We start from the raw sequence: 12,675 nt of genomic DNA, 5'->3' as shown, positions 1-12,675 counted from the left end.
TTCAGTATTTCAGTGTTTGCAGCTGGTGAAGCTGAGGTTCATGTTTAGCTTGTGAATTTCACCAAAGAATCAATTAAGTCAAATCTGTATCCATAATAACATCAGAAGTTATTTGCATCAGAAGTTATTTGCATCATCAATTCAAATCTGCAAAGTACTACTACTACTACTACTACTACTACTACTACTCATACACTTTGTCCCTCTGAACTGTAGAGGAGTAGAAGTGTAAAGTGGCACGAAATGGACAAACCCGACACGTCTTATAGAATCAACAGCAGAATATTAAAGAGCGGTCAAACATTAGTTAAACACCACAGCAGCTATACACACACACACACACACACACACACACACACACACACACACACACACACACACACACACACACACACACACACACACACACACACACACACACACTCCTTTGATCAGTCAGTACACACTACGTAGTACACTAAGTGTTGTTGTTGTACTCACCTGTCTGGAGGGCGAGCTCACCTCCATTGGTCGGTTGAGCGGTCCTCAGCTACATCCTCCTTCCTCACGGGACTCTTTGTTTTTACCCTGGAAGGGACTTAAAAACATAGACGTGTACAATAGATTATGAGGAGACAATATTTAAAAAAAAAAAAAAATGTGTTTTGTTACCTCCAGCCCTGGAAAAGCCCGTCCACAGCGTGATGAACACAGAACTCAAGCATCTCTGCATCAACACCATTCAGCCAAGGAGCAGAAACAGCCTTTAAGCCGCGCAGTAGATCACTTTAAAATATCCCATATCCATAAAGTGTCACACCAGCGAGTGAATAATGTAAGATGAACAGCTTCATTCACTCAATCCCCAAAGCCATAAATATTACTGTTTTATTGCCTAGAATAGACTAAGTCATTTCTGTGAACATGAGACAAAAGGACACGATGATTTAAGCACGAGAAAGGGAATATTTTCAAATCTGTTAAACTGTTTAGAAGGACGGGAACGATTCATTTTTATACCCAACGTGAAGCGATGTTAGTGACCGGTTAGTGAGACGTATCAGTCGACAGATCCTGTGGAGTAAATATTGGATTCAAATATTGAACAGCAGCAGATGGAACCCGTCAATAAAAGCAAATCAAAACTCAGCACTCAAACTAGGAAAGTACATCTTCAGCACATCGTCTCTGAAACGTCTTCAAAGCGTTTTGCGTTATAATATTGTTCACTTTGCTCCCTGCAGCGCGTCAGACCGAGCATCGACAAACAATAGAGAGCAGTAAAAGTATTTTAATATCTTCATTTATTTGTGCTTTATGACTGAGCTGCTTTTAACTGCTTTCATGCTGTTCTCCTATTATAACTGATTATAATCATCTCTCTTTACAACTCTTTAGGATTTCATTTTACTGCTGCATGGACAGTTTTGTTCTCACAAATACATAAATAGACAGTCAAGATATGTTGTTGTTTTGTTTTAATAGAGATCATTCTCTTTCAATCCATTATAAAATAGCAATTAAAAACTTTTTTAAATTCAGATATTTACATATAAACAAGTGGCTGTGCAAAATGTACAGGAACGCATCAGAAACGCGTCTCATTCGTCTACTGTCAAACTTAAATATATAAAACATTCTCTCATAAAATGACAAAAAGGTATAAAGACCAATATTAGTATGTGCGCTAAAAATATATTAAAAAAAAAAGAAGATATAAAGTGGGTATGTTCCTAGAAAAGTGATGAGTCAAAGTCACATGGTCCTCCAGTATTCAGAAATATAAAAATGTTAGGAAAATGTGTCTAACCAATAATATTAGAGCTACACAGCCGGGATGCTTTACATGAGCAACACTTCAGTTCAGTTCAGTTCAGTTCAGTTCAGTTCAGTTCAGTTCAGTTCAGTAGCTTCAACGCTTTTTATCCATTTCTTTCTTTCTTTAAATGGTACAAAATGAGATCCATCACAGCGAACGTCTCAGTCAAAGCTCACTACAGAACGCTACAGAAGTGGATGAAAAAGGCAGAAGAGAAACCACGCCAAAGCCTCTTTCTGTGACATTATTCAAAATCCACATTATTGGTTTTCATGATGTAAATCTTTCACTGTTTCTTGGATCTGCTACGTCAACGAACACGTTTAACGTGATCATCTAGAACAACGGTCACCGGTCACTGTGCTGATCGTTTAATTCAATGATGTATCGTCACCAAAGACATGAATGAGGACTGACAACTGTAGGGAGGAGAGGGGTGGGTGTGTGTGAGAGAGAGAGAGAGAGAGAGAGAGAGAGAGAGAGAGAGAGAGAGAGAGAGAGAGAGAGAGAGAGAGAGAGAGAGAGAGCAAGACAAAGAGAGAGAGTAAGAAAGAGCAAGAGAGAGAGCGAGAGTGAGTGTGTGTGTGTGTGTGTGTGTGTGTGTGTGTGTGTGTGTGTGTGTGTGTGTGTGTGTGTGAGTGAGAGTGTGTGAGTATGAGAGAGAGAGAGAGAGTGTGTGTGTGTGTGTGTGTGTGTGTGTGTGTGTGTGTGTGTGTGTGTGTGTGTGTGTGTGTGTGTGTGATAGAGAGTGAGAGAGAGACAGTGAGTGTGAGAGAGTGAGTGAGTGAGTGAGTGAGAGAGTGTGAGTGTGAGAGAGAGAGAGAGAGAGAGAGAGAGAGAGAGTGAGTGAGTGAGTGAGTGAGAGAGAGTGTGAGAGAGAGAGAGAGAGAGAGAGAGAGTGAGAGAGAGAGAGAGAGTGTGTGTGTGTGTGTGTGTGTGTGTGTGTGTGTGTGTGTGTGTGTGTGTGTGTGTGTGTGTGTGTGAGAGTGAGAGTGCGTGAGTGTGAGTGTGAGAGAGAGAGAGAGAGAGAGAGAGAGCTTCAGAAATGATCGATAGGAATGTAAAGCACACGTATATGTCTTTGTAGCAAATGTGCTAGAATCTGAATAAAAAGGTCAGCGTCGTTCACGGTGAAAACGATAAAGAGTGGCGAGAGTTCACAAACGCACCACGCAACCTGTGAAACGGTCACGTTCTGCTTCCGGGCGCACAACGAACCACCGAAGCGCACACGCTAATCCTGGAGAGAACCGCTGGAGAGATGAAGTAAACGGAAGCCGATCGACACATTCTCAATCCGTATGGCTTAATTTGTTAAGAAGGCAACTCAGCAGATGACAAGGCTAGGCGAGATCAGTCTGTAAAACAATCCACGGGCTTTAGTGTAGTAAAATATCGTAGAAATGCGATAAATGAAAACCTCTGTTGGGATACTTAAATAAACAGAGCGTTCACGTTAATCCTCAGAAAACAAAGGAACCACGTCACAGAGACGTGCTGCTACACCGTGACACCGACGAGGTCTTTGGGTTCTGAAGGAGCTCGGTTCAGTTAAAGACATGTTGTGTCTCTCGTGTGCAGCATGAGGCAGTGCACGACTGAATGAAGTGTGGTCGGGTGCAACCGGTCTCTAAAGAGCAAAAAAAAAACCCGGGGGGGGCTGAGAGGAGCGCCGAAAAACAGGGCCGAGTTATACAATTATCTGCTCCTCTGAAAAATTACAAGACCTGTGCTTGAAGAGGCTTTTAACAAGCAGACGTCTCCTCCTCCGGTGTTCCAGATAATTCTCCTTCCCTCAGATAGACGTCTCATCAATCCGGCAGCGGGCGATCAAAGGGAATAAAAGTACCGGCAGAGAAAAAAGGGAAGTCCGAGTCGACTCAATGCTAGTTGTTTCAACGCGGCCGCTATTTGAGGAAGCCTTTATAGAGCAGATGAGAGCGGCCGGTCCCCCTTTCGTTCTCCAGGCAGAAGAGCAGGTCCCTGAGGTTGACTCTGGTGATGCGCTGTCGCATAAAGTGTCTGGAGCCCGCTCCGCCGGAGCCGCCGGGCTGAGAGGGGCCCGACCCCGAGCCCTGAGGGGGGGGGGGGGGGGGAGACAGGAAACAGGTTTAATCTTTTATAGACCGTTTCTCTTCGCAGATTTGAAATAATTCAAAAAACGATGCACAACCCCTGGTTCCATGTTCCTCACCTCTGCACCGGCTCCCCTAACGGGAGAGTCCATTTTCCGCTTTTTTCTCGGGCCGATTGCCGCCAGCGCCGTCAGGTTGGCTTCCCTCTGCCTGATCTGAGCCAGCTCCTGCTGCTGCATCTGGAATACGAGGAGCAACAACACACAGACACACACACACACACACACACAAACACACACACACACACACAACAGGTTAGTCCAACAGACTCATCGAAATGCTTCACGAAGACGGCAGAATCCCGCGGTGTACGTGTCGTGTACTTGCCTCTTTGGCCTTCTGCTTAAGTCGGAGCTGCTCGGGGTCTTCTTGCCGCGACCGGGACTGCGGTAAGGCAGAGGACATTTTAATATTTGAACATCGGATATGTTCAATTCATTCAATCCGTTGTTTTATTCATTCGCTCGCTCGTTGTTAGCGGATCTGACCGTTATCAGGACACTAATGACACTGAGCCAAAGTCACCCTCGCTCCTCGCTCCTCCCCGTCGGCGATCCTTTCACACGCCGGTTTATATATATATCGTTACCTTGGCAGCCTTGAGGAGGATCTCCCTCTCCTGCTCCTCCTTCCTCTGCTTCTCCATCTGATCCAGCTGCTCGAAGAACTTAAGCTGGGCTCGCACGTCGCTGACCCGCTCGGACCGCTCGTCCTCCTGAAGGAAGGATGCGGGGAAGTAAAGAGGTTGCAAGGAAGGAATGCGAAAAGGTGAGTGTGAGCGTACGGCCGTGAGTCTCACCGGCTCTAAGGTTAGATCAATAATCACCTTGAAGGTCGTGTTTTTCTGCTGCGCCACCAGAGACACTTTCTCCATCAGGTTCTGTAGCCGCTGCCGCGTGGCGTGGGAGATGAAGTTGATCACGTCGGCGCCGAGCTCGCCGACGCCAAACTTCTTCCCTGTCGCGAGGAGGAGGAGGAGGAGGAGGAGGAGGAGCGCAGATTTGAGTATTCAGAGTCGGGCCTTTTAAACGCGATGATGAGAAACGTGAGTTTTTTTAACGCGAGTCTCACCGATCTCCAGAGCTCTCCGGGTGAGTAACGGGGCGTGGACGAAGCTCTCGTCCTTGCAGGATCGAGTCACCGTGCCGACGAGCTCAGAGTTGGTCGCTAAGATACGGGCGCTCTCCTCCGACAAGTTGACCCCCGCCATGGAGGCCACGTCGTTGATGTCATCGTCGTCCCTTAGCGAGACGAAGAGGGGACGAGTCATTCATTGGATCAGTTATGAGTGAAGCTTTTAACGCGTCTGCATTAACAGCTGCTGTTAGTTATCAAAACCTCAGTTTAAACCTCAATACGTACAAACGCACAAAGAACGAAAAGTGTTTTCATCAGCTATGAAATACCAGCTTTTATCACGAGTCGTACTGCTACACAAGATGATTCAATTTAAGTATCGTGTGCAAAAGCAACGCAGCGAGACCGATGCCCACTTCTACACCTAGAACATTTTCTGTTCTTAACATCCAAAGTGTTTAAAGTGCATTTAATTTGTTTGAAAAGCGGTGGATTGATTGATTGATTGAATACAGACATTCATGGGCTCTTAATCACTACTTTACGCTCACAGCATAAAGCAGTCCATTAGTTACACCTGTACGGTCTCAGTCCGATACAATAGCCCTGTAATAAATCATATCTATATCTGTATTCATCACCATCGACAGCTGTCTGCAAGACAAACTTCACCCCGAGGCGACATTTAAGATTTACTCTCTGTGTGTAAATGCAGATGAATGTTTCGCTTTTTGTGTCGACTGTGACAGAAAAGGTGCAACTACCATGATGTACTGCCCATAAACGGTCACGCTTATGAGGTCATTAATTATGATAATGGCTGCATTAATTAGTGTGTGTATGTGGTAATCAATGCATCATTAAATAACACACAGGAGGTTGAATATGAACGGAAACCAGGACAAGTCGACGGGATGAAGTCTTACAAAGAGAGACTATTCAAATCCACTGATATTAAACACAATAATTTATTTCACACAAATGACCCAAACATTCTGGACACACACACGTGTGTGTGTGTGTGTGTGAGGTGAGGTGATGTCACACTGAACACCTGTGATCATGTAAGAGAGGTACTCACTGTGTGGTGCATTCTTTGTTTGGTTTCTGCAGGTTTTCTATAGCTCTTTCTCCTTATGAATAATGCACAATGCCCGACTATGCAAACCCACTTTTATAAGAAAATTAGTTTTTCCACATCGTGAAACTGTAAGGAGCGAGATCCACCTAGACTACAGACTAGCACACATGTGTTCATATACACCGTACTGTGCAAAAGTGAAACAAAAATGCTGTCAACTAAGAATGCTTTGAAAAATATCAAATAAATCAAATCAATATTTGGTGTCACTACCCTTTTGTGGGACCCGGGTACACCCATCTAGTGTCCGGAGAAGTCTGGGCTTTTTGGCTGCAGCTCTTCCACAAAGACCACATCTGGCCAAAGAGGAAGTGCAGAGAAATGGGCAGCAGGTGTTCTGGACTGATGAGTCAACATTTGAAATATGTGGCTGCAGAAGAAGGCAGTTTTGTTCGCTGAGGGGCTGGAGAGCGGAAACAATGAGTGTCTGCAGGCAGCAGTGAAGCGTGGTGGAGGCTCCTTGAAGGTTTGGGGTTTGCATGTCTGCTCATGGAGCCGGACCTACAGTACCGGCCGAGTTCCTGCAAAACCTGTGTGCGAGCGTACCGAGAAGAGCTGATGCTGGTTTGAAGGCAAAGGGTAGAAACACCAAATATTGATTTGATTTAGAGTTTTCTTTTGTTCGCTCACTTTGCATTTCTGTAAATTGATAAAAAATAATTTCACACCTGCCTAAAGCTTTTGCACAGTACTGTACATATCAATAAATGTGTGCTGTCACACGAATAAACAAAGTTATTTTGCATGTTTTTGCTGACACTACGGACCTCTAACGCTCCTGCACTGCTGAGTCGACGTTTACCTGAAGGTTCCTCCTCCCGCCTCCTTCAGCTTGTTCTGCTGAGCAGCAGTGAGAGGAGCCTGGCCGACAACGAGCACACCTTTGACCCCTGGAGCCAACGTCTGCTTCACCGCTGGATTGAGCAGAGACACACAGAGACAGAAACAATCATTGTTGATTATGTGTTACTGTGCGGTTTAGTATCCTGCAGTTACAGACAAGTCTCCACAGGGTGGCAGCACTTCCACACTATGAACGGTAAATGGGTGAAAGATGAAATATAGAGACTCTAGAGGGAACCAACTGCATCTTCAGTTCACCCGACAGAGGAGATAAAAGACGTGCAGGTGACTTCTGAACACACACACACACCTGTCGGCAGCTGTCTGACCCCCTGCGGATGTCCCACGATGATGCGGCTGTGATGTCCTCTGAGAGCGACCACGGGAGGCTGAGCCAGCGTCACCTGTTGCTGGGGCGCTATCTGTGCACGTTCAGAGGCAAGAGGATGAGGAACAGAATAACAGCAGAGACGAGAATAGAAGTAAAAAGGTAAGCCGGCGCTGAATTACCAGTCCGGGTTTACTGTGAGGAGTCTGAGTGAGGCTGATAACTGTGGTTTTGGTGGCGGCAGTGCTGGTGGCCGTAGCGGCGGCGGCCGTGGAGAGAGGAGGCCGCAGCACCACAGCGGTGATGGCCGCGGAGGATGCCGCCGCCGCAGCAGCCGGAGCGCTGGGCTGAGGCAGCAGGCTCTGCTGGATGAAGGCCTCCGAGTCCGGGGTCATCTGACGCAGCGCTGGGAGGCTCCTCTGCAGGCAGACGGAGCACAAGCTGATAAAGTGGTTTCCACACGGGATAGATTTGTTGTCACGTTATCTCTCTAAGGGGGGGGGGGGGGGGGGGGGGGGGGGGGGGGGGAACACGGGCCTGTGTCTGTTTCAATACATATGCCCCTGAATAGTAACCATGTAGTAAGCGCCCAATGTCAGCCGGATAAGCGGCCACAGACTTTGGATGAATGGAATACAAATTTGAATGTGGCAGTGAAACGGAGCAAGGGGAAGATGTCAAACCGGTTCTGAATGCACACACAGCCTGCAACGTCAGGCAACGTCAGGCAACATATCTGCTGGTGTGCCACCCATTTCTCACCTTCAGGAAAGGCACGAGGTACGGCTGCGGCGAGGAGTTGAGCTCCCGGTACAACCGACCGGTAAAATCTTCTGGCTCTATCTTCGCTTCCTGTCGCGCAATGAACACAGAGGACGGATCAGAAGGTAAGAAAACAGCGTGAAGGTATGAAGACGAGGACGGAGAGGTGATGGTGTAGAGAGAGAGAGAGAGAGAGAGAGAGAGAGAGAGAGAGAGAGAGACGTACCAGCAGACTCTTGACCAGCTCCTTGACGTTGGCCGTCGTCTCAGAGGACTGTTTCCCACTGGACGCCAGCTTGATCAACGTGGACAGAAAGTTCCGACACTTTTTTACATTCTCCAGCGTCTCCTGCAAGCACGTACACACAAGAGTCACTTTTCCTGAAATGCACACGTCAAGACATACAGTAGAAGCCTGAAGCGCAACAACCTTTGAATGAATATGCATCTGTGCATTTTAGTGTTGAAAGATTACAACAACAAAAAAAAAAAAAGGCAAAAGCATTCGAGGTTAGTACTTCTCTCTTACAGCTGAGATAGCTGTTGGAGTGACAGGCGTCCCAGCTACCCTCTGCGTAACCGCTGCGGCTGCAGAACCGGGCTGCACCGGAGCGGGCGTTCCCGGCGGCCGTCCCGGGGTCGTGGCCGTCCCTCCCAGCACGATGGTGTTCTATAGGAGTCATGAGAGAGTGACGGGGTCAGGATGAACACTTCTGACGGGGTCTGGTCCCGGGGGGGGGGGGGGACAGTACAACTTTACACCCACCATCGAGCACATCAGGGTAGCAGAGTCGGTCCTGACTGGTCCAAAACGGGGCTGCTCTACTTTAGGAATATTCGTAAAAAAAAAGAGCCTTATATTGACTCTCATATTCTAGGTAATGACTCCCATCATGTTCTTCGGGGTGTAGGAGAGCTGCAGAGCCGTTCACAGCGGGTGGACAACGATCAGACGAAACACATTCCAGCAGCAGCGGAAATATGAGTCATTCCAAGGAACAACAAGCGTCTCCACACAGGGTTCCCACATGTTCCTCTCTATGTGGAAATAGCTGACATGCTTAGAACTTATGAAAAACTGTTTGTTTGTCGGCAGCCATCAGTGGATAATATTCATATTTCATAGATTGTGTAACTTGACTTTTGACAGGAGTGAGCGACTGGATGCGTGACTGGATTCAAACTTCCGACTGATTTTTGTTTGCGTCCATATTGCTACGAATCCTAACCGAAGCGAACGTCTTTTAAGCAACGGCAGACCACAACGAGTGAAGCGGAATGTGTTGACTCACTGTGTGAGGGTCAGTGGACGCAAGGAGAAAAAAGGGTCGATTAGTGAAAAATACACTTCAGGGAGAAGGGGAGTAGCTTAAATGGTTGGGTTTGGATGAGGTCATGAAGACAGCACTTTATGCCTAGAGTGATGTGGGCAAGAGAGAGTAGAGGGAGGGGAGGGGGAGGGGCAGTTATGATGTCCATGCCACTGATGTCATCGGCCTCTCTGAGTCACAGGAGGAGCAGAAGTGGCTGTGCATTGCTTTCAGCAGCGGCTGCTGTGGAACATCTTTTATGTGGCTAAATTAAACCGAAATTGATCAACAGCACGTTTCATCCAGAGTGTGTGTGTGTGTGTGTGTGTGTGTGTGTGTGTGTGTGTGTGTTGGAGTTACCTGCAGTACAGGAGGCCTCTGCAACGTGGTGGTGGTGGTCTGGACTGCGGACCCTTGTTTAATAATGGTGGTGGGGGTCACCGGACGAGCCAGCAGTGACGCGCCTGGAGCCTGCAGAACAGCGGCGGACGTGAGAGAGAGGAGGCGTTACACAAGTTTTTACTCTCCAATAAACACGCTTTATATATTTCAAGTTACGTAATTAACGTCCTTTTGCGATGGGACGATCAAAGGACGCTCAGCCTTTAGTATTAGGGACACACACACACACACACACACACACACACACACACACACACACACACCGATCTCTTCTGATGTCAATCCTGGACTCAGCGGATCGGTCCATATCAAGTACTGATCCAATGCGAGAGCTCTTCTTTTAACCCGGTGTGGAAATGACTGGGATCATCTTTCTAACTACGCCTCACTTTTTAAACTGTAAAGCTTGAGTTAATTTGAATTATGTGGCTCTATTTTTAAAAAAGGTGCATCAGTCACATCCGTCTGTTAAATAAGGTCAATGTTCACGTAAATACGGATCCATCAGACCCGTCAGATCCATCCTCTATCCGAAAACACCAATGAGTCACGTTTTGTGTGCGTGAGTCCGGCGGTCCCGGTACCTGAAGAGAAGCGATCTGGACAGGCGGAGTGCTGGTGGGGGGGGCCGGGGGCCGCGGCGTCATGGCGCTTTGGGACTGCGACTGAGCCTGCATCTGAGCCAAGGTCTGCTGGTGAATCACCAGCAGCTGCCCGCTCTCACTGCGGACCAAGACCATGCCTGCAACAGCCAGATGACGTCAGAAGATCAGGGCTTCTCTGTCCTGGTCAGACTCACGAATACACTGTGTGTGTGTGTGTGTGTGTGTGTGTGTGTGTGTGTGTGTGTGTGTGTGTGTGTGTGTGTGTGGAGTTGTTGACACCATGGGGTATGAATTACTCATCTGTAGGTTATTGATTAACGGACATTGCCTTGGCTGGGAGGTCTTCAGTGACCAAAAAAAAAATGAGCCACAAACACGGTGCCATGAATAAAAACACATTTCAAGCAGCAACACACACACACACACACACACACACACACACACACACACACACACAGCGTGTAACTAGCTCCACAACACAGCACAACAACAAAGCACCACCGATACTTTAATGTAGGCTAGTGTATAAACAGACTGTGTTATGAATGCATTCATATTACCACATTTTAACAATTCATGCTTCCTTACACCAAAAACAACCCCTATGTATTCACTGCTGAGGGTTAAAACCCAAATCTACCTGAGAGACAAGACTAACAAATAGCCTTTGCAAACAGTTTTAAACACACACACACGCACACACACACACACACACACACACACACACACACACACACACACACACACACACAGTACATAGCTGTGGCTGTGAGAATAGTTTGCTATTGTTTATAACAAGATAACAAACATGAACAGGATGACTGCTCCTCGAGGCATTTTATCTGGAACCTTGTTCAAAGACAACGTGCCGAAATTATATGTATTGTCTATTTATTGTCTATTCACACAACAGCAGCTGAGGAACGTCAACAAATACAACAAAGTTGCGTTTTATAGCAACACGTTTCTGGCATATGAGAGGCAACACATCGATGCTCTTAACGGGGTTTTAACTGTAACACTCGGTTACCTGGAGGCAGCTGGATGTTCTGGATATTTGGGGCGCTCTGTTGAGGCGGAGCGAGCCGAGGGGCCAACACCTGTGGAGCAATAGCTCGTATTCCGGCGGGAGGAGGAGCGGCGGCGGCGGCGGCGATGGGTGACGGTACCGAAGTCCTCAAGTTCTGCAACACGGTCGGGCTCCTCGTGGTCGCCGTCGTCGCGACGGTCTGCATTACGGGTTTTTTTGTGGAGTCGAATTTGTTCGCGAGCGAGCCGCCGGACGCGCCGGTAACACCGACGACCGGCGATGTCAGCGCCGCCGCCGCCGCCACGGCGGTGGGGGGGTGGTGGTTGTTGTCTCCGCTGTTGTGTGAGGCGTTGGCGGGAGTTTGCATAGGTGGCCTCACGAGCGTGACAGTGGGAACAGTTTTCACGGACGAAATCACAGCATTCGGTGAAGTTTTGATTATAGTACTCGGCGTCGCGGAAACGACCGTCGCGCTGCCTTTGCTCACAGAAACAGGTCCGTTGTTGACAAGCGTGACAACGGGCTGCGAGTTGTTGTTGTTGTTGTTGCTGCTGCTGTGGCCGCCTCCTCCGGCGATGTGACAGTTCATCACCACGGCACCTCCATTCAAAGTTTGAACACCGGCCGCTCCGGGTGTCCCAACGCCAGACACTACCGTGACGACGCCGCTGGCTGTCCCCGGCTTGGACGGACTCTGAGCGGCTGTCACGCTCGACGCGGTCCCGGCTGCTCCGTGCTCCACGCTCGAACCGCGGGACCCCGTACTGTTAATGACACCTCCGTGCACTCCTGCCCCTACAGCGGCGGAAACACATGAAAACAAGGGGTGGGTGGGTTGTCAAAGCAACTCTCACGATTTGCATTAGTTTTGTGATACAAGTGAATCCAAGTTAAAAAATAGCCAGTGTTAGCTAACCAGAGTGGGCAGCTATCTTACCTGCTTTAGCAAGCTCTTGTTGTGAAAGTCCCATTTTGCTGCCCTCAACATTGGAATTGCTACCTACAGCTGAGTTGCCGACGTGATTTGCTGCAACCTGGGCCTTGGCGGTTGCGTTGACGTGCCTCGCTCCACTTAGTTCGGACTCCAGAGATCCGACGAGATCACTAACTACTTTTTCGTCCACCTCTGTGTTGAAGAAAACATCATCCAGCAAATCGGAGCCCGCCGCCATCTTTGCCCAGCTGCGCTCGCGCCGCGAGACGCATGCGCCGATTGGATGCGCCGTCGGTGACGCGGGACTCGC

At 48.1% G+C, this 12,675-nt stretch overlaps 1 protein-coding gene across 1 annotated transcript; it reads right to left on the bottom strand.

Moving 5' to 3' along the window:
- Nucleotides 1–1,286: 1,286 nt before the first annotated feature.
- LOC137886954 (transcription initiation factor TFIID subunit 4-like) lies at nt 1,287–12,640 on the bottom strand. The gene is made up of 16 exons (XM_068729684.1): nt 12,369–12,640; nt 11,432–12,226; nt 10,381–10,538; nt 9,755–9,865; nt 8,614–8,754; nt 8,311–8,433; nt 8,085–8,174; nt 7,505–7,741; nt 7,305–7,416; nt 6,954–7,065; nt 5,005–5,174; nt 4,760–4,890; nt 4,523–4,648; nt 4,261–4,317; nt 3,993–4,112; nt 1,287–3,873 (listed from the first exon to the last, which is right to left on the bottom strand). The coding sequence occupies exons 1-16, from the start codon at nt 12,601–12,603 to the stop codon at nt 3,706–3,708; spliced, it is 2,886 nt and encodes a 961-aa protein (XP_068585785.1). The 5' UTR covers nt 12,604–12,640; the 3' UTR covers nt 1,287–3,705.
- Between the last annotated feature and the right edge of the window lie 35 nt (nt 12,641–12,675).

Source organism: Cebidichthys violaceus, unplaced genomic scaffold (assembly GCF_023349555.1).
Source record: "Cebidichthys violaceus isolate CVI_PGR_0920_01 unplaced genomic scaffold, fCebVio1.0.p SCAF_47, whole genome shotgun sequence".
Classification (NCBI taxonomy): Eukaryota; Metazoa; Chordata; class Actinopteri; order Perciformes; family Stichaeidae; genus Cebidichthys; species Cebidichthys violaceus.
The sequence above is the reverse complement of the archived record's forward strand: the minus strand, read 5'-3'. Positions and strand labels throughout refer to the sequence as shown.

Bases quoted from the DNA above. Each gene is read 5' to 3' on its own strand.
- LOC137886954 (XM_068729684.1), bottom strand. From the start codon at position 12,603: ATGGCGGCGGGCTCCGATTTGCTGGATGATGTTTTCTTCAACACAGAG. The intron at 7,066-7,304 runs GTGTGTGTGTGT...TGCTCAATCCAG, and splicing joins GGTCAGACAGCTGCCGACAG to CGGTGAAGCAGACGTTGGCT. The intron at 4,113-4,260 runs GCAAGTACACGA...CTCGTATTCCAG, and splicing joins TTAAGCAGAAGGCCAAAGAG to ATGCAGCAGCAGGAGCTGGC.